Source organism: Hoplias malabaricus, chromosome 15, assembly GCF_029633855.1.
Source record: "Hoplias malabaricus isolate fHopMal1 chromosome 15, fHopMal1.hap1, whole genome shotgun sequence".
NCBI classification, from domain to species: domain Eukaryota; kingdom Metazoa; phylum Chordata; class Actinopteri; order Characiformes; family Erythrinidae; genus Hoplias; species Hoplias malabaricus.
This window is the reverse complement of record NC_089814.1, coordinates 5,222,440-5,250,150: the sequence shown is the minus strand read 5'-3', so window position 1 is coordinate 5,250,150 and position 27,711 is coordinate 5,222,440. Positions and strand designations below refer to the sequence as shown.

Here is a 27,711-nt window from a genome sequence, read left to right as displayed (position 1 = left end):
TACGACTCAGCACTGTGAGAAACGTATGGTGCAGGTATCGTGGCGTATCACCCAGCCTTAGTCTCCAGCAGCATTCCTTTCCTTTTCTACAGAAAGTTTCTTTCTGACAGGAACCCCTCCAGCCTCTGCTTGTGGGGTCTGGACTGTACAGTAATGTGTGTGAGGGAGTGTGTGTGTGTGAGAGGGAAACTGTGTGGGTGGGTGGATCTCATTATTCATAAAGGACAAGCACTCCCCTCTTTAATGGTGATTATTTGTCTTGGAAGTCGAGCCCCCCTGTGGGTTTCGTGTTGTTGTTTGTTTGTTGTGCGCCAAGGGGAGGATGGTGGGATAGGGACCCCAAACAAGCTTTCCCCATGAGACACACACACACACACACAGGTTTGTATTAATATAGTATAAAGACTAAATGATAGTTAATATGCCTTTATGTCTGCATTTTTCTATCATAATTGGTCAGAAGACAGTTGGTCCTCACAGCTTTCTAAAAACAAGCGGATAAACGTATGCATATACACTCAGACTGTGTGCCGGCCCCCCGTTGTGGCGCATGCCCCTCCGCACACACACACACACACACCCTGGCCCGTGAGGCCTCTTCCTGCTGCACGTAGACACACACAGTTTCCCAAACCCCCCCCCACCCAGCCCCTTTTCTCCATCCCGCCCCAGGGGTGCACAACTGCACTCCTTTCCGGGGAGGAGGCGGGGTGGGGGGGGGGTTGTTTCGACTGGGGCAGCCCACCCCAAGGCCCTGCGTATTTCTTTAGCAGGCCAGCCAAAAAGCAGCTCACTCCCCATTTGTGTTTCATTAAAGAGACCCTGAGCAGAACAGAGCAGAGAACAAAAGAATAATAATCAAAAAAAGAAGGGGGGGTTCAGAGGCTCGTTATGTGGTCAATAAATTCAGTCTGCTCACTAAAAAGTGATTTTTTTTTGTTGTTTTTCTTTTTTTTTCATTAAACCTGAAATGGGAACCAGCTCCTTTCGCCTCTTTCTGCGGCTAATACACAAATCGAAGAGGATCCATTGTCCTAAATCACACACACAAATGCATTCAGGCTTTTTTCTTCTGTTGTGTTTAGGAAAGAAATTACTAATTTTATGGGCTGTGATATTATCTCCCTGAAGCAGCCCTCTAAGTCTAGATGCTGAATGATGAGGAGAAACATCTGCTTTGGGAGGCGGCCAAGGATACACACGATACACATGATACACAAATACACACTCACGTACGTACAAGCTCAGACACAGCACAGAATGTTTTTAAGGCAACTGCAGCATGCACACTTAATGCAACTGGTGTAAGTGCTTGTTGTTGTTAGAGTCATCGATATCAACTGCTGTTGTTCAGTTGTGCTTAATCTTCTTTGTGTAGAATGAATTGTTTTCACAGCACTTCGTAGCACTTTGGATTTAGCCCTCATTGCTCACTAGCAGCTCAACACAGTCGCAACATTTCACACAGGGTCAGCAGTTGGCAATCGAATTTTTAGCAGGTTCACAGTAAAATTTGAAAATCGTTTTTTTACAATTGGTGAACTGTATCAAAGCATTAAAGCTGGGGGTGCGGGGAGTCACATTGGTGAGTCTGCACCAATCAGTGCCAACGACCGTGCTCTACCTCTCCAGAGTACTAATATGTTGCCTCAGTTCAGGTGTTGTTTAATCTGTGTGTTTATACTTTGCTGTGAAGTATTGCCTTGGTTTTTTCATGGAGGACTGACTCTCTCGTCTCGTTTTTGCCCTTGATTTTTTTTTTTTTGATTGTTCATTTTGTCATTTATTTATTTTGTTGTCTAATAAAAAGAATTAACCAGTTGTCTGCACTGTGAGTTACTCAGAAAGTAGTAAAACTACATTATGATTAGCTCCATGTTTAATGTCTTTATACATTTTTTTTTTTTGCACACTTCTTTTATGTTTATATGGTCCTGCTACTAATGTCTATGCCCAAGGAAGAGAAGTGCATTTTAGTTTGTGCTTAGAAGCGATTGCATAAAGGGCTTTGTACATGTGTATGCTCTTATTTACACTTCCACCTGAATAATGAATGTCATTGCGAATATAACACATTTGTGCATAAGTCTCACTTAGGTACTGTGTGTATGGAAGATGCTGGCATTACCTCACAGTGCAGAGAGAGAGAGAGAGAGAGAGAGAGTGAGTGAGTGAGTATGCAAGGATTCCAGAAATAGCTTATAGCCCGCAGACACAAACAAGCACACACACATACAGACACACATATACACACACGCGCCCCAAAGAGGAAGTGACAAATTCCACAGCATGCTGCCATCATGCCAGCAGTCTCCCTGATGTGATAATTGTCAAAATTAATCTCTCTCGTCCACTCAGACCACCTCTTCAGATACAGACGGACCATGTGCCCTTAAAAGCCTTTCTCTTTATAAAGAAAAAGTGTCTATATATTAACTTCCCCCATAGTCTGCATTCATTTCCTCTCTTTTAATTGGTTAATGTCTGAGTGTGTGTTTGTGTGTGTGTGTGGGGGGGTGTATTAGCGGCCTGAATTGACGTGGTGTTGATGCAGCAAGGGCTTCTGGGATGTGTAAAAGCCAAGCGCCAGACCACCAGACTCCCCTCACGACTCATAAAAGAGGCCCACTGTCCCAGGCAGGGAAACACTCAGAAAACCACAGGCTGCAGCCGTCACTTTCACAAACCTACAGCACTGCTGTCACTGTACATTATATTAGTAATCAACTAAACTACAGAGTTTTTTGATGAGTCATCAGATTTATAGAGCAAACTGTATGAGTGGGCTCAACTGAGCCAAAGCAAACTATTCATAGCTTTTATTCATAGGTTACAGGTTGCTAAGATATTTTACTGGAAAACAAGCAACAAGAAAACAACTAAAAAATCGTTACTACTGAATTTATTGCAATATTAATATTCATATCACTTTTTATTCAGATGTCATTTTATGGGCCTCTGTGACTTTTTTATTCGAGGCAGGTTTGACATATGTCCAGTTGTGTCAGGTGTACAAATAAGTTTCAAAGTTAACTGTTGCGTAGTGTAAAAAAATAACAATTGTTTTTTTTATTCCACAGAAAATAACCTAAATTTATCCATCCATCCATTATCTGTAACTGCTTATCCAAATCAGGGTCACAGTGGGTCCAGAGCCTACCTGGAATCATTGGGCGCAAGGCAGGAATACACCCTGGAGGGGGCGCCAGTCCTTCACAGGGCAACACACACACTCACACATTCACTCACACCTACGGACACTTTTGAGTCACCAATCCACCTACTAACATGTGTTTTTGGACTGTGGGAGGAAACCGGAGCGCCCGGAGGAAACCCACACAGACACAGGGAGAACACACCACACTCCTCACAGACAGTCACCTGGAGGAAACCCATGCAGACACAGGGAGAACACACCACACTCCTCGCAGACAGTCACCCAGAGGAAACCCACACAGACACAGGGAGAACACACCACACTCCTCACAGACAGTCACCCAGAGGAAACCCACACAGACACAGGGAGAACACACCACACTCCTCACAGACAGTCACCCAGAGGAAACCCACGCAGACACAGGGAGAACACACCACACTCCTCACAGACAGTCACCCGGAGGAAACCCACGCAGACACAGAGAGAACACACCACACTCCTCACAGACAGTCACCCGGAGGAAACCCACGCAGACACAGGGAGAACACACCACACTTCTCACAGACAGTCACCCGGAGGAAACCCACGCAGACACCGGGAGAACACACCACACTCCTCACAGACAGTCACCCGGAGGAAACCCACGCAGACACAGGGAGAACACACCACACCACAGTTCTCTCTGTGTCTGCGTGGGTTTCCTCCGAGTGCTCCGGTTTCCTCCCACAGTCCAAAAACACACGTTGGTAGGTGGACTGGCGACTCAAAAGTGTCCATAGGTGTGAGTGTGTGAGTGAATGTGTGTGTGTGTGTGTTGCCCTGTGAAGGACTAGCGCCCCCTGCAGGGTGTATTCCTGCCTTGCGCCCAATGATTCCAGGTAGGCTCTGGACCCACCGCGACCCTGAATTGCATAAAATAATAATAATAAAGGTTACAGATAATGAATGAATGAATGAATAATAAATGAATGTTAAAATAAAGCAAAGGATTAAACACAACTAAATACTACAGCAACGTAAGTATTCTACAGTAATAAAGAAATGACAGCTTCAGCACTGCCAGAGGAAGAAGAATCTGATCCTATTTGTTTATCTACACGTTCATCAGTCTATCTTTATTATTTGTGACCCAGCCTTTTTGTGGCATAAAATAAAACTGTCAGCAGATTTCATTTGAAATAATAATAATAATAAAAAAACCCATCAGGCACTGATTATCTTTAAAAAGCAATAATCTGCCAATACCGATATAACTCCGATATCATCGCGCATCACTCCTCAGGATCTGATGTAGGGTAAAACAAACATGCTGTTACTGTAGGAGACATCCTCTACCACAGCAGCACACACTGCAGTCTGGTTTATTAATAGAACATAAAGTGACCTATATTAGATGTATGCAGGTTTGTGTTTTTGTTTTGTTTGTTTGTTTTGGGTTTTTTGGGTGTGTGTGTGTGTGTGTGTGTGTGTAGGTGTTCTTGTTCATAGGTGAGAGAGTGTTCTCATGCAGTTTAGACAGATAAGATCTGAGCGTGGGTGTGTGCTGTGATTTCATCTCAACTGATTATACAATGTTTCGAGAAGCTTGTGCAACAGGAAGTTGTGCGTTGGAGCCTGAACGTCCTGTTTGTCTGCAGACGAGAGGATCCTGATCTAACGGGGAAAGCGCGGGCTTCATGCGGCTCACACTGTAGCTCCCACAAAGGATGCTCCAAGGCTTTTTTCTCATACAAGTGTGAATCTGCTAGATTTTTTTTATTTATTTTTTTTTAACATAAATGCCACATCTAATTATTCAAAGCTGTGCGAAAAATCAGCTCAAAATCAGTCTGAGGTATACGCACACCTTAATCAGATATGCATCCAATATATATGTGATCGCTCTGCAGTCACATCAGAGCTAAAATCACTCTGAGTGGGTTACAAGACATATAACACATTGAAGAAGCAAGACAAAACAGCCATAGCACACTGCGTAGAGTTTGAGACAGCTTTCTCACGCATAACCTGTGTAACATTAATGTATGAAGTCTTTGAATCATCATTTCTGTTTCTATTACCAGTGCTGAAACCTAGTAACAAGTAGTGTTCCTGATTTTACACCACGCATCTTTGTGTTTCTTAGAGCTGTGGTTCCAAATAATCTGGCTTCAACCCAACTTCTAAGAGATGGAAATCATTGGAACCTAAAAGTGATTCCACTCGAATAAGTCTGAGTGTCAAAACACAGTTTCAGGATGAAGTGTATAAACATGAGCCACAGTCGAAACAAGAAAGATTGACATAGCAATTTATCTACAGAAGATTTAGTATAATTCCTGTAAGCATTGTACAAAATATTACTTTAACCCCCAGTGGGCCCAGTTTGACCACCCCTGCTCTAAATACTGGGGGCCAAGCACTGAAACAAGGTTACATATAGCCATTCACAAACTCGCCTTTAAGATACAGCCTCTGTGTGACCACACTAACCTTGGTCACACTCTCCGGCTCCTACTGAAGTCGCTAGAAAGAAGCTCTTTGTGGAGTCTTAATGATTCTCCTTGCGTCTCCTTTGTTGAGTGGGATAATTTACATGTTTGTAATGCGATGCCTAGTTTTTCTTGAGATCAGTGAGGGCTTCTCCACAAATGAAGGACACCTAATTGATGCAACAGACGCAGCCATATAAAAAGTGTATACTGTACTGGTTTACGGCTTGAGAGAAGAAATGATATCTCTTTGTGTGATATCCCTCAACCTGCCCACCACAGCAGGACATTTCTGGTTTATTTCACCACTTATAGCCTATAATAAACCTTTTAGTTTTGACATATAAAATGTGACATAATTTACCAATTTTTCCATGAAAAATGCAGCCAGTCTCTAAATGTAGTGTTGTGGAATAACAGGATGTGGCAGAATATCTCACATAAATCATATCTTTGAAATATCACTAAGTCATATAAGCACAGATGCAAGCAGTTTTCAGTATCACTGTGAAATCGAGTCCAGTGGTTTGAGACAGACTCTGGGATGGACTCCCTGCTCTATATTTCACTGTAGGTATTCACATAACTGTCATGATCCTCCAGTGCCTAATGATAGCGGCTAAAGATGAAAAAAATGTGTGCATGTGGGTCCTTTCAGAGCACAGGTGTGCCGACAGTAGTAACAAATATGGGTCACTTTCAAACAACCGTGAGGCAGAGAAATACACCGTATGTCCAGAAGTCTGTAGACATTTCTTAGTGTAAGGCAAGGCAAGGCAAGCTTTGGCCAACAGGGTGTCAATCCTCCTGGGCTGTTGAGCAGTGGAACTGCATGTTCCTAAGTTTTGGATAAACATGCATTACCTTTGTGCAGAGTCGATGTTCCAAAATAATCTTTCTAAATTGTCACCTAAAATCACTAAACTTATTGTAGCTGAATGCGTTTAAATGGTTGCTGCAGTGTCTATGTGGAGTCTAAAATCTCTCCATGTGGATAGAAACATGTTGCGGCAAAAGTGATCAAGCTCATTTAGGAGGAAATGTTGGACACGTAAGTGTCCACAAATTTTTGACCATAAGTAATGAGCAGTAAGTCTTGTAATATGAGTCTAATCCTGCACATCATTATAATTTATAATACAGAGCTGCTGCTGCCGCGGCCAACCCCCTGGTATTAGTGGCATTACCAGGGGACAAGGTTTTAGCGGTGAAATGAATGCTAATTCTGAAAATGCTAACTCCTCTGTGGTCTCAGTGAGTTATTTTTTTCTCATAAGCTTCTGGTTCATCCACCTCTCTGTGTGTGTCTTACTTTCTCTATAACCCTCATACCCCTCGGCCTTGGTGCTGTATTAGCTTTGTGGGGATGCGCTCGATAGCACTGTGTCATGTTGCTAATCAGGCTTTTTATGGAGAGCTCGATTAGTTGTAATTACCTTCCAAGCTTATATCCCTCTCCAACTCTCATCAGGAGTCTATTGTGGTTTGGAGATTTAGGCCCGATCTCTTCAGAAATGAGACTTTACCAGTGAAGTAAATGCTAATTCTGTACGTTACCTCCCACTGGGCTCTATTCATAATGCATATATATATATATATATGAGTTTGTTGAGACAGACAGGTACTGTAGAGGATGTGTGTGTGTGTGTGTGTGTGAGCAACCCTGTACACTTATCTATTTTACTGCCAGTTCAAAAGCGTAATAGATTAGATAGCACAAAGAGCTTGTGCGCCAGCGATAAAACTATCAGAAGGAAATGCAGACAGCAATATGCCTCACTGGTTCACAACTTGGCACTATATATGTATAAATATATAATTTGCTTTGTAATTAATTAATCAAAATTAATCACATTTCAATGTTTAGCATGAGAGATACTGATTGAAGTTTGGTTGATGAATGAATCAACGAACACAAGCTTAAATTCAAAAATCTTGTTTATTTCCCCACCAGTCTACTCCCAGTGAATTGGTGAGTTTCTCTGATGTGGACTTGGACGTTCTGTTTCTGAATGTGAACCCCGACATGTGGTCGAGTGTTGAGTGGCGACACTGTTTGTGTTACAGTCATCCCTCGCTACTTCACCGTTCATCTTTCGTGGATTCGCTACTTCACGGTTTTTTTCAAGGGGGTCTTTTTTATTATGTCCATGTATTAGACTGGACCTGTAGGTGACACAATATCTCATTTACAAGTGTTTCTTACGTACAGTACATGTACTGTTCATGTCCACATCCGAGTGAAATTTACTGACGCTAAATCACAGCTTAGGAATGACTCTATTAAAGAAACTGGTGGGATATCACATGTAGTTCCAGCTGAAAAACATTAGAGAACGACTGTTTAATGCGAAGGGTGGGTTGTTAACTGTAACAGGGAGGGGTTTAAAAATATCTTTCCTCTACTTTGCGGAAATTCGTTTTTCGCGGGTGGTTTTGGAACCCACAAAAAACGAGGGGTCACTGTACTGTTAACATTACTGACCTGCGCACTAGCTCCAACATGATTTGCGTTGAGTTGGTAACAAACGGTGGAAGTGCTCCTGTGATACGTAAACTCCTTCCTGCATGAAGTGCAAATAACAACATTTTTGTTTGTGCTTCCATCTGGAAGTTTCTTGTATTTAAATTTCCCATCCACCAGCGTAGTCTCTTCCCTCATCTCCATCATGTTCATTACACTGTGCGTCGTTATAATTTGTACGTCTGGAACTCAATCACTGAGAAACTTCAAAATTTCTATTAAAATAAACATTTAAGTCATCCTGAGTAGTCTGATTTTAAATGCTCCGTTCTAGAGAAAATGAGCAAGAATTGGTCAGTGTTGCTGGTAGGTGGTGGATTTTATAGCAGTTTTGGCTATAAATCATTTTTAAAATCTGTTGAAGACAGAGAGATACGTGCATGTATTTAGGAGGCAAAATATCCCACGCAACTTACTGTTTTTACCAGCGTTATGTAAAAGACCTCAGAAGGTGCATATAGTAAGTTCACAATAATTAAGTAAATAAATAAGTACATGTTTTAAAAATCACATTTCTGTTGTAGATAAAACGTGATCTCTGCTTCCTCATCACCACGATAAAGAAATCAGAATGGGTTTCACATCAAAAGACTCATAATCTGTGCAGGAATTTTGAAAATTTGGTGGAATTAGTTTTTAATAAAAGAAGGCCAGCATTGTTCACTGATGCATCTTGTAAAGTCATTTTGAAACTTGTGTACATGTGTGTGTGTGTGTGTGTGTGTTTTGGCACAAAGGAACACTCATATCACCTCAGAGTTGAAAAGGGCAATTAGGCCATATCAGAGCAACACAGAGTTGGCACCAAAGCAAAAGCCGTGATAGCGCCTGTAATCTGTAGTTTATCTACACATATACTCAGCCAACTGCATCTCCTCTGCTTTCTTCCTTCTGCTCTTGGTAAACAAGACCTTTCTCTGCCTCAGTAAGCAGCACTTCCACATAAACAGCATAATTAGAGAGAGAGAGAGAGAGAGAGAGAGAGAGAGAGAGCAGTACAGCAGGTATAGTTATGAATGTGACGGAAGAGGTTAGCTCCACTCCAAGCAAACAATGGCCTGTGATTTACCTCCTACATGGATGGCCCTGGTGGCCAAATCATAGCCCCTTTCTCCTCCCCACACACTTATCCCCCATTAAACTTTTTTTCCTCTCTCCCTTCTGCTGTACTCAGAGGCTTGATACAACTCTCAGTGGCCAGACTCGAGCCGAGACGGAGGAATCTCTTTATTTAACTGCGGGAGGATAGCGACACAGTCGCGGTTCTGCTGTCGTCTCTCATCTCGTCTCGTCACAGCCACTGATGAGGACTATTAAAGGCCTCTATTATTCTCCCTGGCCCCAACCACCAGCATTCACCCAGCCTCACAAGTCTTCCCCGAGCAGCCCCTCAACATCTGACAAAGGCCAGATTTCAGACCGTCACACAAGCCAGGCATGTTCAGTCCTGAGTCCCAGCCAGCCCACATTTTCCCCCTGCCACAAGCAGCTTATTTACAACTCAGCACTACCTCCGTTAATGAAGCTCTGGGAGTCGAAATGTGGACTGGCCAGGATCTTCTTGTCCACTCCAGATACCACACAAGTGTCTGCTTACTGTGTGATTATTGCGTTTCCCTCTCATGGCAGAAATATCTTGGCCAAACCCTGTTTTCGTTTGTTTACACACATGCCAGACTGTGAGATCAAGATCCTCTGACTACAGGCCTGCAGGGATAAAAGCGATGACGTCCTGCTAGGTCGTCCAGTTCCATTTGTTGAGCATTAGTGAGGTCAGGTAGTGATGTTGGGTGATTAGTTCTGGATTGCAAACACCACTCCAACTCATCCCAAAAGTACTGTACAGTTGTATATCCCTCTAGTCCACAGTGCACTGGAACCACTGTTGTTTTATGCTATTTCTTTGGAGATTATACAGTTGAAGGTGTGAATTTAGGTGACACTACTACTGTAAGGTGTAGAGATGTTTTAAAGATTTATGGTATCAAAATTTAATTTAGGGCGGCACGGTGGCGCAGCAGGTAGGTGTCGCAGTCACACAGCTCCAGGGGCCTGGAGGTTGTGGGTTCGATTCCCGCTCCGGGTGACTGTCTGTGAGGAGTGTGGTGTGTTCTCCCTGTGTCTGCGTGGGTTTCCTCCGGGTGACTGTCTGTGAGGAGTGTGGTGTGTTCTCTCTGTGTCTGCGTGGGTTTCCTCCGGGTGACTGTCTGTGAGGAGTGTGGTGTGTTCTCTCTGTGTCTGTGTGGGTTTCCTCCGGGTGCTCCGGTTTCCTCCCACAGTCCAAAAACACACGTTGGTAGGTGGATTGGCGACTCAAAAAAGTGTCTGTAGGTGTGAGTGTGTGAGTAATTGTGAGTGTGTGTTGCCCTGTGAAGGAGCCCCCTCCAGGGTGTATTCCCACCTTGCGCCCAATGATTCCAGGTAGGCTCTGGACCCACCGCGACCCTGAACTGGATAAGGGTTACAGATAATGGATGGATGGATGGAAATTTAAATTAAGTTTGTGAGAAAGCTCACATAGATTTGACTGACATCTGTCACCTTGTGGCGTCTTTCAGGCAGCGTACGGATTCCAGAAAGTTTTTCTGCACTTTTTTAAATGTTCTGAAGTGAACACAAGGCACCGATTTGAACTAATGATAGTGTGAAGAAGCTGTCGGTGGACTTTACACCAGGTGATCCCAGAACGTCCCAACCAATCATCAGTTACCTTCCCTGAGACTTGGAAACGTGAGGCATAGCGTTGTCATGAAACAATTTCACGTGACTCAGGGACATTTTTGACTAATTTCTCGGTTCAGTCACAGTGTGTAGTGATCATCATTAACAGTTCCAGCTCTGTATCCCATCCACAGTCCCAGATCCACTTTTCATCACCAGTCACCATTAGTTATATCCTCTGTTGTTTGTTAAAGATTCAAACACGGTCATCCTTATTCTTTTGACTCATTTCATATGGCACCCATTTTCCTTCCTTTTAATCTTTCCCTATTGCATGTAAACGATTGGAAGTGGTTGAGACGCGAGTCTTCATCAATCAAGGCACAGCTATGCTCACGATCACTAACATCTAAACCACCATCTTTAAACCATCGGAACAGAACTCACACACACTTTTGGACGCAATATTATCCTCAAGAACCGAACAAATCGATGCACATGCTTTTGCATCCTCAACAGAACAAATGACGAAGGCAGTAACCAATCTTCACTTGCCATTTTCAAACTTTATATTTAGGTAAACAATAGTCATTTTTAATTAATACACAACAGTGACCATAAAAGGCAAAACAGCAGGAGAATGGTTGAATTTTAAATTGCAGTTGTACGTTACACGAAAAACATTTTAAATCTTACTTCTAATATATATCTAAATCTTAGTATTTCTAGTGGACAAAATGTGTCCTTAGTACACTCACACACTCACATCTCTGGGCCCTACCCAGCTGTGAGAGGGAGGCCCTTTCAGAAGTCCCTACCGAAACAGGGGCCTCCTTCAGCACAGAGTCCAGCTCCTTTTGGCCGTCTCAGTCTTCTCCTGAGCCAGCGCTCATCCAGTTAGAGTAAACACATCAGCCAGCACTATTTACTCTCAGTGCCTTAACAGTGTGCACCAGATTAATCTGTTTATACAAACACACACACCCACACACACACACACACACACACATTGTAAATGGCTGATTAATGCTCTGACCATATCTTCAATTCCATATCTATGCACACACACACACACACACACACACACAGGACACCCCCCACAGCCAGACATTAATAGTCCATTTCCCTGCATAATAATAAACAGCTGGACCATTCAGAGAAGAACAGTCTTAGTACATGTCAAATAAATATTGTCCTTTGTGTGTTTGTATGTGTGTTTGTGTGTGTGTCACTCATTTGACTACATGTACTGTCCCAACACACAGGAGGATGAGAGTGCAGGATGTTTGTCCCACTCCCACCACACACACACACACACACACACACCCCGAACGCTCCTCATCCCGCTCCAAACCACCAGAAAAACACGCAGCTCTGCTCCCTGCGCCACTTTTATTTTAGGCTCTGCATTAATGCGGTCGCTTGGAAGTTCTTCAGGAAGTTGCTCTATGTTTTTTCTCCCCCTCCTCCTCCTTCTTACCTATGAATAAACCTGAGCGTTTCAGAGAAATGCTAATGATTTCTGTTTCATCGCCGCCTGGGCCCCACCATCTGTGGGCTTCAAAACATGCCAGCCATCACCGCACAGCTTTGTGAATAATAGATTGTGTGTGTCGCTCCAGAAGAGTGCGGCGGTGCCGGGGCTTTTTCAAAGACTTAAACGTGTCTCTGTGCTACTGAGCGTCTCGGGAAGGGTTTGGGGTTCGTCTCATTGTCAGGGCGAACGTACAGAGACCAGCACTTTTATAGAGCAGCTTTAACAGTTAGTATCACTGCTCAGACACAGAGCTCACTGAAGTGTACAGTGGAAAGGGTTGTGTTCATGTGAAACAGGCGCGGAGCCTAGGAATATGTGTAAACCCCAGGAGAGTTAGGGAGATTATTATTTCGTTTATTGATATAAATAAATAATAATGAAAAATTTAGCTTGATGATATACAGAGCTCACTGAAGTGTTTTATATATATTTATATTCATTCATTCATTCATCCATTATCTGTAACCCTTATCCAGTTCAGGGTCACAGTGGGTCCAGAGCCTACCTGGAATCATTGGGCGCAAGGCGGGAATACACCCTGGAGGGGGCACCAGTCTTTCACAGGGCAACACAGACACACACACACTCACACCTACGGACACTTTTGAGTCGCCAATCCACCTACCAACGTGTGTTTTTGGACCATGGGAGGAAACAGGAGCACCCGGAGGAAACCCACGCAGACACAGAGAACACACCACACTCCTCACAGACAGTCACCCGGAGGAAACCCACGCAGACACAGAGAACACACCACACTCCTCACAGACAGTCACCCAGAGGAAACCCACGCAGACACAGGGAGAACGCACCACACTCCTCCCAGACAGTCACCCGGAGGAAACCCACGCAGACACAGAGAGAACACACCACACTCCTCACAGACAGTCACCCGGAGGAAACCCACGCAGACACAGGGAGAACACACCACACTCCTCACAGACAGTCACCCGGAGGAAACCCACGCAGACACAGGGAGAACACACCACACTCCTCACAGACAGTCACCTGGAGTGGGAATCGAACTATATATTTATACATTTTTATATATTATTATATGATATTTGTTAGAAAAAGTTGACAGAGCACAATACCCAAAAGTTACTTAACAGCTTTCATCATTTCCTTCCCATGCGTCCGGACCCTCTTTGAACATCCAGGCTTCTCACAGTTTTAAACTAAAGTTACACACGACACTTTCCCCCCCGTGGTGTCACTCCACCTGCTCTGTGGAGACTGTAGAAGAACAGTGAAGTTGAGCAGCTTTTAATGGACCCTCAGCCTTACAGAGCTGTGGTTCCTGGCATCTGCCTCATTCATAATGCAGGAGGCTCACTTCAGCCCCCAAGATGGAGATAACGAAGGAGACACCTAAAGCAAACTATAGCAGCAGCCTTGAGCTGGGGAGGAGGTAATCAGTACACAGAGTCTGAGTCTGGCCGCCGCAAACCACCATTTAGACATTTGTGGATGTGTTACTCTTGTCATCCCTTGTTTTTATACAGAACTAATTTCCTAACTTTATTTATTTGTGGTGACTGTATATGCACACCCTATTTTTTAAAGATGTGTGAATATCACTTTCATCTTTCTTAGTGCTTTTCCACCATAAGAACTCTGGCTCTTGAACCGGTTCCGCTCCTGATTCTTGGAACCTTGGTCCTTTCCAGTGAACCGGCCCACGTTTCTACACGTTTAGAGGGGAACCAGGAATTCGTCATCAGTGGGGGGCATCGCTGTGTCTAAATACAGCACCACAACCAAAGATAATCTCTCAGATTCTTGATTGTTTACCGTGGAGTCAGACCAGAATGCGATATAATATAATATTAATATAATACGTGTGTAAATGTTGGCGAGTTCAGAACCGTCCTGCTGGGCTTGTGAACAGTGGCGAAACATAGCCAAGAGCCGCGGCTCAGACCAACACTTGTGGTGTCGCGCCTAACAGCACCAGAAACACACAAAAACGGAGCATGTTCCTGTTTTATTTCCTTTTATTTATTTCTATGAAACATTGTCAATGACCCTGTCCAGCCACTGGGTGATAACGCTGTATTTGAAGCTCCGAGCTCTTTCTTGAGTTACTGAACCTCGACACGACCACAGACGACGTCACAGTTCGCGCTGGAAAACCAACTCGTTTTTTGGTTCCAGTTGGGAACCAACTTTTCTGGTCGGTGGAAACGTGCCGAACGGTTCCAAGTTAGTTTGCGAACTGGAAACTTTCCGGTTCCTCGTTGTTGGAAAGTGCTAAGATAATGTGTGTTCTGAATACTTTTCTTCCATTGTTAGAGACGTTAGAGATGTATGAAACACTGGGTTGCACAGTGAACTACAGATGTGTGTGAAAAAGCCAAGCAGTTTGGTCATGCCATGCTTTTAAATAAATGTTGGTAGATGTCCTCATCCAGAGTGACTTACAGTTTAACTCTGTTGCAGATGTAGACAAATGGAGCGTTAGGAGACTAACCCAAGGACTTATTCTGGTGTTACATCCTGTGTTTTGGATAACTAAAGTTATTGAACCGCTTCGTGGATGGAGCGAGTGTTATCCCGGGGTCACACTGGCAGAGGCATGACTTTTTCTTTTTTTTATCAGTGAAACCATGGCAATGAAAAGTTGACTCGAGCTTAGAAGCACCCACAGGTGATGAGTGACCACTGACGTGTCCGAGACAAAATGTGAAAAAGTAGCCGCCGGCCCATAGATAATAGATAACAATGATGAATATTCAGGTTCTAGAAAGTTCTAGAACATTCAGGTTCCTCAGTCTCCCATGACGGAGTATGGTACTTGAGCACATAGAGAGCCATTAAAATAATTTATGGACTTATTTTATCACAATGTGTGGCTTGAAGGAATGCGAGCGAGGCTTTGTTCTCAGAGAGTGATGTAACCAGTCGAGAGAGAGAGAGAGAGAGGAGAGAGAGAGAGGGAGAGAGAGAGGAGAGAGAGAGAGAGGAGGGAGAGAGAGAAGAGAGAGAGAGAAAGAAAGAGAGAGAGAGAGACTTTGTTGTTGTTAAACTTGTTGGTTCAAACCCTGTTCTTATCAACCTGTGAGTCTGGGACTGAGTGAGAGGATTCTGTTAATGAAGCTACACAGCTCCTTTTCAAGTGAACACATTAGTCATGCAGGCAGCTCGCTGGCAAACCGGGCTTGTGTGTGTGTGTGTGTGTGTGTGTGTGTGTGTGTGTGTGTGTGTGTGTGTGTGTGTGTGTGTGTTCGTGCATGTGTGTGGTCTCTGGGTGACAGAGAGACATGCAGAAAGACTGAGTACCCACCTCCCCCTTCACATAATCATGTTTTTTTTTCCATGATTATGATGTATGAGACGCTGTATGCCTGCTGCTGGCCAGAAACCAGAGTTATGTCCAGAATCACACACTCTGACTGTAAACAATAGATTAAAGTATTGCTAAGGAAAGACCAGCGTGTTCCAGACCACAGTGTTCATTAAAAAAGTACACAGAGAGTAACAGGATGCCATTCTCCACCGCTGTGCTCAGACACGTCCTGGTGTAAACACTGAATTAAGTTCCGTAACCTCACTGATAGCAGAAGGACATGACTCTGAAAGAGGTCAGTTTAACTGGAGAAATGGGGACTCGTGTTAATACCACAGCAAACAACGTACCGTTAATGAGTGGAGTACTTTCTCGTCGTAGTCTGTTGTCAGCAGGAGTGCTGTGAACTGCAGCTGTTTCAAGAACTAAAAATTGTGTAATAGTCATTCAAATGTGAATATAAATTCAGTTTTCATTATTAATGCTACACAGCAGTGACAATAAAATAAGAAAAGAGCAGGAGGTGTTTGAATTTTAAATTACAGTTATGCTAATGCTAATATTTGTACCCTTATTACACATGTATCACCACTGTCCAATCAGAACCATGCATCTCCATTCCCCATTTATAGTTTACTACATCATTTGATTACAGCAGCTGTCTTGTTGTGTAAATATTTCATGATGAATGGATCAACAGAGATGCTCCATCAATCATTTACCATTGTGTTTATATATATATATATATATATATATATATATATATATATTTATAATATAATTACTTTTGTAATTCCACAGTGAACCAGTTTATTCTCCACACAGCATGTCCCCCACATTCACAGGCTCTCTAATACATCCAGGCCTCTAGGGGTCATTATACAGAGTGTCTCCTACAGTGTACAACAACAGTCATTGGAGAAAATGATGGACAGCTTCTTTCTCTGTTCTCTTTAGAGCTTGACTAATTCTGAGAATAACGGTGGTATATGTCCTGATAGGCCAGAGCAGCCATGAACGTGTTCCCATGGGAACCCCTTCCACCTGTACACTGCTAACAAACACACACACACACACAGATTTACACTCACTCTGAGAGCAGAGGCTGCTAGTACAGTAGAGGTGTTAGTGTTGAGGTTTTGTGTGGGCCATGAATGTGGAGTTTACAGTAGCATTCTTACAGAGACAGTACAGACATAAGACATTAACAGACATTAACAGACATCTCTGTTAATTTCTTTGTACTGTTTCTGTTGAGTTTGTGTGTGTGTGTGTGTGTGTGTGTGTGTGTGTGTTGGATCTGATTGGAGGATGATGACAGGTCATGTAGTGAGCTCTGCACAGCACAGCGGTGTGTCTTTATTGTTTCCTCTTTTTCTCAGTCCATTCGTGCTCACGCTGGCAAGGCGAGAAGTGCTGGAGGACTGCCACTTTTTTCCTGATGCTGCCAGGCTCGTGTTTTCCCTCTTGCTTCTTTTTTCTTCTTTGCTTTCTCTTATCTCATCTAGGGAGCCTGTTTATCCTGGGTGTGCTGCAGGTAGAACAAGCCCCTGATGAGACTTCCAGAGCTTTTTTCTTAGACAGCTTGTAAAACATGCTTCTGTTTCCAGCCAAGCAGGTCAGGATGGAAGATGGCAGTGGGGGGGACAAGGAGGGCGTGAGAAAAAGAGAAGAAAGGAGGGATAGAGGAGGAATGAACTGGGGCAGAATACAGGGAATAAAAATATTGTTGCTGTCAGAACAAGGCATTGTACTTCCAAAAAAAAACAGCTTACTTATTGGAGCATAGGCCAGAAAACACACTCACACACTCACTCAGACACTTACACACTCACTCACCCAGTCATTCACACACTCACTCACTCAGTCACTGACACTCTCACTCAGTCACTCACACACTCACTCAGTCACTCACACACTCACTCACCCAGTCACTTACACAATCTCCCAGTCATTCACACACTCACTCGATCACTGACACTCTCACCCAGTAACTCACACAATCACCCAGTCACTCACCCATTCACTCACACACTCACTCAGTCACTCACACACTCACTCACTCGGTCACTCACACAATCACCCAGTCACTCAGTTACTCACACAGTCACACACTCACTCACACATTCTCTCAGTTACTCACACAGTCACACACTCACTCACACACTCACTCACACATTCACTCACTCGATCACTGACACTCTCACCCAGTAACTTACACAATCACCCAGTCACTCACCCATTCACTCACACACTCACTCACTCGGTCACTCACACACTCACCCAGTCACTCACACATTCATTCAGTTACTCACACAGTCACACACTCACTCACACACTCACTCAGTCACTCACACATTCGCTTAGTTACTCACACAGTCACACACTCACTCAGTCACTCACACATTCGCTTAGTTACTCACACAGTCACACACTCACTCACACACTCACTCACACATTCTCTCAGTTACTCACACAGTCACACACTCACTCACACACTCACTCAGACACTCACACAGTCACTCACACATTCACTCAGTTACTCACACAGTCACACACTCACTCACACACTCAGTCACTCACACATTCACTCAGTTACTCACAGTCACACACTCACTCACACAGTCACACACTCACTCACACACTCACTCACACATTCTCTCAGCTACTCACACAGTCACACACTCACTCAGTCACTCACACAGTCACACACTCACTCACACACTCACACACTCAGTCACTCACACACACACTCAGTCACTCACACACACAGTCACTCACACACACACACAGTCACTCACACACACACTCAGTCACTCACACACTCACCCAGTCACTCACACACTCACCCAGTCACTCAGACACTCACTAAGGTACTCACACATTCACCCAGTCACTCACACACCCACTCAGTTACTCAAACAATCAACCAGTCACTCACACATGATCAGCCAAAACATTATGACCACCTGACTGACGTGGTAGTGGTGTGTTGGTGTGTGCTGTGCTGTTACGAATGGATCAGACACAATGGTGATGCTCGAGTTTTTAAACACCGTGTCCACTCACTGTCCACTTTGTTAGACACACTTATCTGTTTTGTCCTCTTTGTAGATGTAAAGTCAGAGACAGTAGCTCATCTGTTGCTGCACAGTGTGTGTCGGTCGTCCTCTAGCCCTTCATCGGTGGACACAGGACGCTCTTGGCTGGACTGTCCTTATTAATAATTGTAGAACTACACAGTGCTCCTGTATGGTCAGTGGAGCAGAGAGAATGGACAGTGAATGTAGAAACAAGCAGGTGGTCATAATGTTATGGTTGTTTGGGAAATGCATACGTTCTGCTCTGAAGCATCATTTTAAAATGCTATTGTAAATGATATGATGTGTGTGGGGGTCAATCAGCAGGGTCTCTCTGATCTCAGGGACAGAGATGGCAAATAAAACACAAAAGATGCAGATAGACTCCTCTCCTCGATCCTCCTTTGTTCTGCTCTTGTGTTCTGTGTTCCGTTTTCTACCAGCTGTGCCCCTCTTGGGAGGGGATTAGGGAATGGCCCCCTTTCATCCAGCTGTAATCCAGATCTGGAAACCCGACCCCAGAGCAGTCTGTCAACCTCACACCCGCACTGACCACCGCACAGTACCATGGAAAAGTTCATGCAAATGTGTTTGTCATAGACTTAAAAAGTGCTGGTAGAGATTAGAGATTTGAATACATCCATCACATGAGTGTTTCGTGTTATAGTTAACTAACTCAACCCATTGGGGCTTCTACCAACCCACACCGTGTTAAATAAGACCACCCAGTCAGTTTTGTGTGGGCTACCAAAGTCAGAAAACACTGGATGAAATGAGGTTTCTGAGATGGCTCAAGGGGGAAGACTTTATATAATTATACCACCCCCTGGACGGAGTCTCTTCAGTCACAGCGCTGGATGAGTACAAAGATGAGGTTAAATGGAGCAGAGAAAACCAGTACGGAGAAGAAAGAGAACTGAGTGAAAATGGCTAAAAAACCTAAAACACTCCTGGGCTCTCGCGCTGAACTGAGCTGTGGGTCATTCTCATTTAAAGGAACAGGCGCTCAAACTGAAGGTTGTTGCCTTCTACATGTACAAATAAATATAGCGGAAACTCTCTATGAAAAAGTGTGTCCAAACTTTTGAGTGGTACTGTAAGTGGCTTCAGATGAGAGCTCACACACAATCGCTTACATTCACTGTGTTTGATCCAAGGACAGATGCAGCTGTGCATGAAGAGCGGTGCAGTGACTCTGAGCAGAACTGCTCCCCATGAGGGTACATAAATACATCCTACACACACACACACACACATACGCTGCAGCACTCAGCCCTGTACCAGCACCACTGCTGAGCTTCTGCCAAACGTGACACAGCACAGTGGAGAGTGAGGGTCCAGGACAGTCCCCAGACATACACACACACACACACACACACACGTTGACTCCCTGCTGGCAAGGAGAGCAACCCCGACTGACTCTCCGTCAGCTGAGCCCTTTACTCTGCTGCTGCGGCCCACCGACAGATTGGCATCAGTCGACTCGCCATGATAAAAGCTGGCATCTCTGGCCCTGGGGGCTTCCGTCTGCAAGAGCAATGAGCCCTCGTTTGTGACTTTAGGAGGGTTTTTGCTTATTTCTTTGTTTTTGATTTTGTTTATTTTGCTAAAATAAAGACGTATTATTCTCGGCTGGGAATCTCTGGACACATCACATGTTTATTCCGTTTAGATTCAGAATGTGAAATAAAAAGCAATTCCTGTTGCATCTTGATTTATACGTTGTTGATTTTCTAGACCCTAGTTCACTCTTCCCTTGTTAGGGGGGGACATGAGCGTTTAAGGGGGGGGGGGGGGGGCAAATAGCATGATCTTCCTCCCTCAATCTATAGCTGAAACGACCTTGGGAAAGACACCTAAACCTCCAGTGCTGCCCGCCGCTCTAAGTGTGTGTGCGTTCACTGCCTCTAGTGCATTAGTGTGTGTGTGTGTGTGTGTGTGTGTGTGTGTGTGTGTGTGTGTGCGTTCACTGCCTCTAGTGCATTAATGGGTGTGTGTTAACTGGTATTGATGAGTTCATTCAATCATTCATTCAATGTCTGTAAGCACTTATCCAGTTCAGGGTCGCGGTGGGTCCGGAGTCTACCCGGAATCATTGGGCACAAGGCAGGAACACACCCTGGAGGGGGCACCAGTCCTTTGCAGGGCGACACACACTCACACATTTGCTCACTTTTTAGTCGCCAATCCACCTACGAATGTGTGTTTTTGGACCGTGGGAGGAAACCGGGGCACCCGGAGGAAACCCAGGCAGACACAGGGAGAACACACGACACTCCTCACAGACAGTCACCCGGAGGAAACCCACGCAGACACAGGGAGAACACACCACACTCCTCACAGACAGTCACCCGGAGGAAACCCACGCAGACACAGGGAGAACACACCACACTCCTCACAGACAGTCACCCGGAGGAAACCCACGCAGACACAGAGAGAACACACCACACTCCTCACAGACAGTCACCCGGAGGAAACCCACGCAGACACAGAGAGAACACACGACACTCCTCACAGACAGTCACCCGGAGGAAACCCACGCAGACACAGGGAGAACACACGACACTCCTCACAGACAGTCACCCGGAGGAAACCCACGCAGACACAGGGAGAACACACGACACTCCTCACAGACAGTCACCCGGAGGAAACCCACGCAGACACAGGGAGAACACACCACACTCCTCACAGACAGTCACCCGGAGGAAACCCACGCAAACACAGAGAGAACACACCACACTCCTCACAGACAGTCACCCGGAGGAAACCCACGCAGACACAGGGAGAACACACCAAACTCCTCACAGACAGTCACCCGGAGGAAACCCACGCAGACACAGGGAGAACACACCAAACTTCTTACAGACAGTCACCCAGAGTGGGACGCGAACCCACAACCTTCAGGTCCCTGGAGCTGTGTGACTGCGACACCTACCTGCCATCCTCAGTGGGTTTAATGTGAAAGAAAACATTTGTTGTACGTTGTACAATGAAAGTAAAAACAAATGTATCATGTATTTATTTAGTTAATAACAAGCTAACTTTGTGTAATGAAAGAATTGGAAATCTGATTAATCAACTCATTCTCCCTGATTGTATACTGTCTCTACAGACTGCACACATTAAAATATAAAGGATCTGAAATAAAGCTTGTTTTTATTGCCTTTGAGTTGGTTTAAGTAGATTAGGTGTTTTTAAGTGTTTCTGTTTTCTTTCAGATACTAAAAGATATGTTCATGGTGAGAGAATGTGGCAGGATATATGTGATATTTTATAGGATAATAGTCTAGGTTTCTGGAATGAAGCCCCTTGGCCCAGTCTGTGGGTGTGCATGAGGTTGTTAGGTCTTTGTGTGTAAATGTGTGTGTGTGTGTGTGTATGCAGACAGTAGCACCCCCTCTCCTTGGCGGGGATTGGAAGGTGTTTGGAGAAAGTGTTAAGCCGCAGAGCAGGATGTAGAGGAAGTGTTTGGCTTTGGTGGAGCTGCAGAGGGGCATTCATTACCACACCCTCAGACCGGGGCTGAGGGGCATAAGAGTGCTCCAACAATACCCCTCTGGGTTTGTGCCTTTGCCCTGGAATCCATCGGAGGCTCTGGAAAATTACGTTTGTCGTTCCGGAACAGTGTTCTCCTGAAAACCACCAGCAGTGGGACACACAGTTATTCTCAACTGTCACCTAATTGAGCTCTACATGTTTTTATTCCTGTGTAGAATCAGAGCCAATCCGCTTACGAAACCTTCCACCAAGAGAACAGCTTTGTGTTGTGTCACAAGCAAGAGACCAATCCTGATGATTTTATTACTGACAAATTTGTTGTACATGGATTTGAGCCCAGCAAAAATGTGTCTTTAGCTGGAGTCGTGTGTGTGTTTTTGTGTGTGTTTGTTTTCCTGCTTTCAGAATTTGTAGAAAAACCAGACCACAGTGCACAAAACATAGTATATGACATATTATATACATAATGTATCTATTAGAAATGGTATGGTAACGTATTAAAGTAACACTAGGTAGTATTTTTACCTCAACATTACAGCTCCAAAATCACTGTGTCGCTTCATTGACCTGTAATAGGGAGAATGGAGCCTCTGTCACTGCTACTCTGGGCTCAGCACTGCAGAATCTGCTCTATGTAACTATGTAGGAATACAGGAGAGCGCCCCCTCCCTCCATTTCAGGACAGTCCTTTAAAACTTAATTAAACTTTGTAACTGCAGGGGGAGCCCCGGAGCACAAATGCTTAACTTTACCTAGCGTTACTTTAATAGTAATTTTTCACCAGAATTTCACCATCAATTTTTGCAGCAGAAACAGCTTCTTTTTTGGGAAGGCATTCCAATCTATCTCCCTGTGCTGGGGGCTTTATTCTTTTGTAGCCCACATTTGACATCGCCCATGTTGAGCTCATGCTCATGTGCATCTGCTCCAGAGTAGGCCATTTTTCTTCATTGTTTTCTATGGAGCTGTTATACTCATATTATACACGTATGTCCTAACAAGGTATGAAAAACAAAGTTGTGTGTGCTTTATAAGTTCACTCAGTGGCTATTGCTCCTGATTAAAGGAAGACCATGAATGAGGGGGACTAGGAGTGTGGCCTTGCTCTCTCTGATCTGTTCTGATTGATGGTGACAATGTGATGGACAAGTTCAAGGCAAACAGAACAGGCGAGAGAAAGAAGATAAAGCGATGGAGGATGACAGAAGTGAAGCGGGCTGAAGAGTGAGAGCCTGCGAGTGTAATCATCACTGCTGACGACCTTGCACCTCTCGCTCTATTCCTCTCTCTCTCTCTCTGAACCTGAGCTGACAGGTAAAAAGACTGCGTGAATGTTTTTGGTGCACATGTTGCTTTCCCGTCCTGTGGGGAACAGATGTCAAGTCGGCGAGTCCCCAGAGAAGAAATGTGTTCAGCTCAAAGAAAGCTGTGTTTGATCTGAGCTTTCGTTTATCAGTGATGGAGATGAAGGTTCACTAATGTTGCTGTTCTTTCAATGTGAATGCATAAAGTGTGTTGATGTTAGGCATTCAGAGCAACTCGGAGAGCTCGTTAGAAGACAGTGTAACAATGGGACGTTGTCATGTCCCATTCTGCACATGTATGAGGGCGTGTAAGCCGGGGGGCAGATGGATAAAAGCATTCCTAAAGAGGAAGAAAAATCAAATCTAAGATATACATAAGAATGTCCATAATTATTTGTAAAATATTTTATTAAAGGATACATATTATAAAATGGGCAGCACAGTGGTGCAGTAGGTAGCGTCGCAGTCACACAGCTCCAGGGACCTTGTGGGTTGTGGGTTCGATTCCCACTCCGGGTGACTGTCTGTGAGGAGTGTGGTTTGTTCTCCCTGTGTCTGCGTGGGTTTCCTCTGGGTGACTGTCTGTGAGGAATGTGGTGTGTTCTCCCTGTGTCTGCCTGGGTTTCCTCCGGGTGACTGTCTGTGAGGAGTGTGGTGTGTTCTCCCCGTGTCTGCCTGGGTTTCCTCCGGGTGACTGTCTGTGAGGAGTGTGGTGTGTTCTCCCTGTGTCTGCCTGGGTTTCCTCCGGGTGACTGTCTGTGAGGAGTGTGGTGTGTTCTCTCTGTGTCTGCGTGGGTTTCCTCCGGGTGACTGTCTGTGAGGAGTGTGGTGTGTTCTCTCTGTGTCTGCGTGGGTTTCCTCCGGGTGCTCCGGTTTCCTCCCACTGTCCAAAAACACACATTGGTAGGTGGATTGGCGACTCAAAAAAGTGTCCGTAGGTGTGAGTGAATGTGTGAGTGTGTGTTGTCCTGTGAAGGACTGGCGCCCCCTCCAGGGTGTATTCCCGCCTTGTGCCCAATGATTCCAGGTAGGCTCTGGACCCACTGTGACCCTGAAATGGATAAGCGATTACAGATAATGGATGGATGGATATTATAAAATAATCACTCGTATAGCGCATTAGCCCATTAATATGTAGATCTGGCATCTACCAACTCACTTACCGTGAAACAAGACGACCCGACAGGTTTACTGTGAGCTGCGTAAGTCCGAATACTTTTCCTTAAAGTAGTCATTATGATTTTGTGCTACTCTTTAAAATCGCCCCGCCTCCTCATCTGAATATCTCCAATCCTGGGTTCATGTGAGAGCTCAAAGACGAGGTTAAACAGAGCAAAGATAATCAGCACAAACAAATAAAAATACTGAGTAAATATGCTGAAAATGAGAACAAGATAAGGACCAGGCGCTGGAACCGGCCGATCTGAACAGGACTGTTTAGACAGGGGGAGAATGGTGCTGTGGTGTTTGGCCCTTGTGGTATTTTGACCAAAGTTTGTCAAAGACATTTCAATATGACCCCAGATCTGTGTTTACTTGTGGAAAAGTGGGAAAACACATCCCCTTTAGGACATTTATCTGAATGTGGCCCATGTCAGACTATCATTTTGTTTGAGTTTTGATGTATAACCTGATAAAAGACCTGGGCTGTTTGATTCACATGCAAAATTACTACCAGCTGTGTGTTTTGTTTCAGTGCCGCAACCAGCAAAACACTGTTGAATGACATGGAAAAATGTGACAGCATCAATGTCAGTCTGGACAAGAGTGTAAACAACTGCTTATGTAACGTTTTTTTTCTGAAATCAAAGAAATGGATAAGAAGTTGGTCAGTAACAGCCTGTACTCAGACGTATTGAACAGCCTTTACATTAGATGTTGCCATATTGCGATTAGCATTTGATTGCATTCAGCCACAAGAGAACACAACTCCACTGCTCTTCTGTCCTATACTAGGAGGACAATATACCCCCTTAGATGATGCTTGACATTGGGCATGATGACTGTGTGTGTGTGTGTGTGTGTGTGAAACGCTGCTGTTGTTTACATGAACATATTATAAAAAGCGATATCATCAACTGTCTCTCTCTCTCTCTCTCTCTGTCTCTCACAGACTCACAGGGTCAGGTGACTTCCTCTCCTCTGAGCTCACCTACATCCCACCGTCCGATGCACCCCTCTCTCCTCAGTCCATCCTCTATCGGAGCCTCGGGGTCCCTACACTCACCCATCAGTAGCCTCAGCTCACCCATGAATGGCCTGGGCTCACCCTTCTCTGTCATCAGCTCGCCCATGGGCCCCCACTCCATGGCCTCGCCTGGGATGGGCTACGGCCCCAGCATTAGCCCACAGGTATGACCAGAGTGCTGTAGTACAGGCATGACCACAGACTTCTATTCCAGGTATTTTGCTGTTGCTGTGAGAAGATGAAAGCAATGAATTACCACAGGCTGCCCTGCTGAACAATATTTGCCTCCACCTTCACACATCTCAATGTCACATTATCTCCCCGATATTTCCCATTGGAAGAGTTTTGCTCAGATATTCATTCATTCATTATCTGTAACCCTTATCCAGTTCAGGGTCGTGGTGGGACACAGGGAGAACACACCACACTCCTCACAGACAGTCACCCTGAGGAAACCCACACAGACACAGAGAGAACACACCACACTCCTCACAGACAGTCACCCTGAGGAAACCCACACAGACACAGAGAGAACACACCACACTCCTCACAGACAGTCACCCAGAGGAAACCCACACAGACACAGGGAGAACACACCACACTCCTCACAGACAGTCACCTGGAGGAAAACCACGCAGACACAGAGAGAACACACCACACTCCTCACAGACAGTCACCCGGAGGAAACCCACCCAGACACAGGGAGAACACACCACACTCCTCACAGACACTCACCCGGAGGAAACCCACCCAGACACAGGGAGAACACACCACACTCCTCACAGACAGTCACCCGGAGGAAACCCACACAGACACAGGGAGAACACACCACACTCCTTACAGACAGTCACCTGGAGCGGGACTCGAACCCACAACCTCCAGGTCCCTGGAGCTGTGTGACTGCGACACTAACTGTCTGACACTACAATGTTTTCTGATTTAGTTTGACTTTAACAATGATCAAACACCAAATAGTGAGCACTAGGTGTATCAGTTCCCTCAGGGCCTTTGGGTGACCCTCTGCAAGTCCGTTGGGCCAAACCCGGAGCCTAGAACCCTGCACAATCACGGCCTGAGAGTCACTTAGGCCGCATTTGACCTTCCTCCACACTGGAGGGGCTTTATTCAAACACATGCTGCTGTTGCTTTTGCCTTGCTATCCAAACTCTGCTGTCGTCTCCCCCCTGATTCCTCTGCTTTCGCTCACGTTCGAGCGTTCCCTCGATGAACGTTTTTCCTTTCTTCCCTTCATCTTCCTTATCTTTTTTTCCTCTGTCCCTCCATCCTTTATATTCCTCCATTCTCTCGCTCGCTCTCTCACTTTCCCTCTTTTGTTCCATAAATAGGCCTGCACATTTCTCTGCCATTTAAAAAAAGACTCACAATTAAGACATCAAAGCCTCCTGTGTCCCAGTTTTCTTTTACAGCCAATTCGAAAAAGAAAAAGAAAAAAAAAATATCCCATTCCGAAAATTGAAGAAGACTTTTTCCTGGTATTTATGAAGTATAAGAAAGAGATCCTAAGAAAGCTCTCACCCTTATTCAAACGGCAGCTCGTACCGCAGCTGTGCGCCTGGCTTTGTTTCCATTCCCGATGATTGTGTCCCAGCTCCAGTGGAGCGAGCCGAGTGGATTAAGGACACGGCGGAACAATATTCCTCCGTTGCTAGAAAGTACAGTAGACGCACATACACACTTTAATTTCTCCTCTGTCGTTTACATGCTGCAGTTTGGCCCTGGAACATTCGGAGCGAGGGGAAAGCATTATGTGCTTGTATTTTGGCCATTCTCATCCAAAAGGAATTGTGATGATTCATCCAATTATGGCGCAATATCCAAACCTCTCCTACATCGTTAGGGTCCTGAGATCAAATCCTATTATACTGCATTTCACACACCAGCAGCATGTTGCCTTTAAGTGCATTCTTTCCAGAAGATGTAATAGAATATAAATCCTGCATTTCTGGGGGAAGTAGGGAGTGTATGAAAACATCATTGGTTA

At 44.8% G+C, this 27,711-nt stretch overlaps 1 protein-coding gene across 2 annotated transcripts in view; it reads left to right on the top strand.

Moving 5' to 3' along the window:
- The window catches only part of rxraa (retinoid X receptor, alpha a), a 170,586-nt gene that overhangs the window by 84,544 nt on the left and 58,331 nt on the right, over positions 1-27,711 (top strand). For both annotated transcript variants that reach the window (XM_066645342.1, XM_066645341.1), the window contains exon 3: positions 25,635-25,873. In XM_066645342.1, coding sequence (XP_066501439.1) covers positions 25,635-25,873 — 239 coding nt within the window. The remainder of the gene's footprint in view (positions 1-25,634; positions 25,874-27,711) is intronic.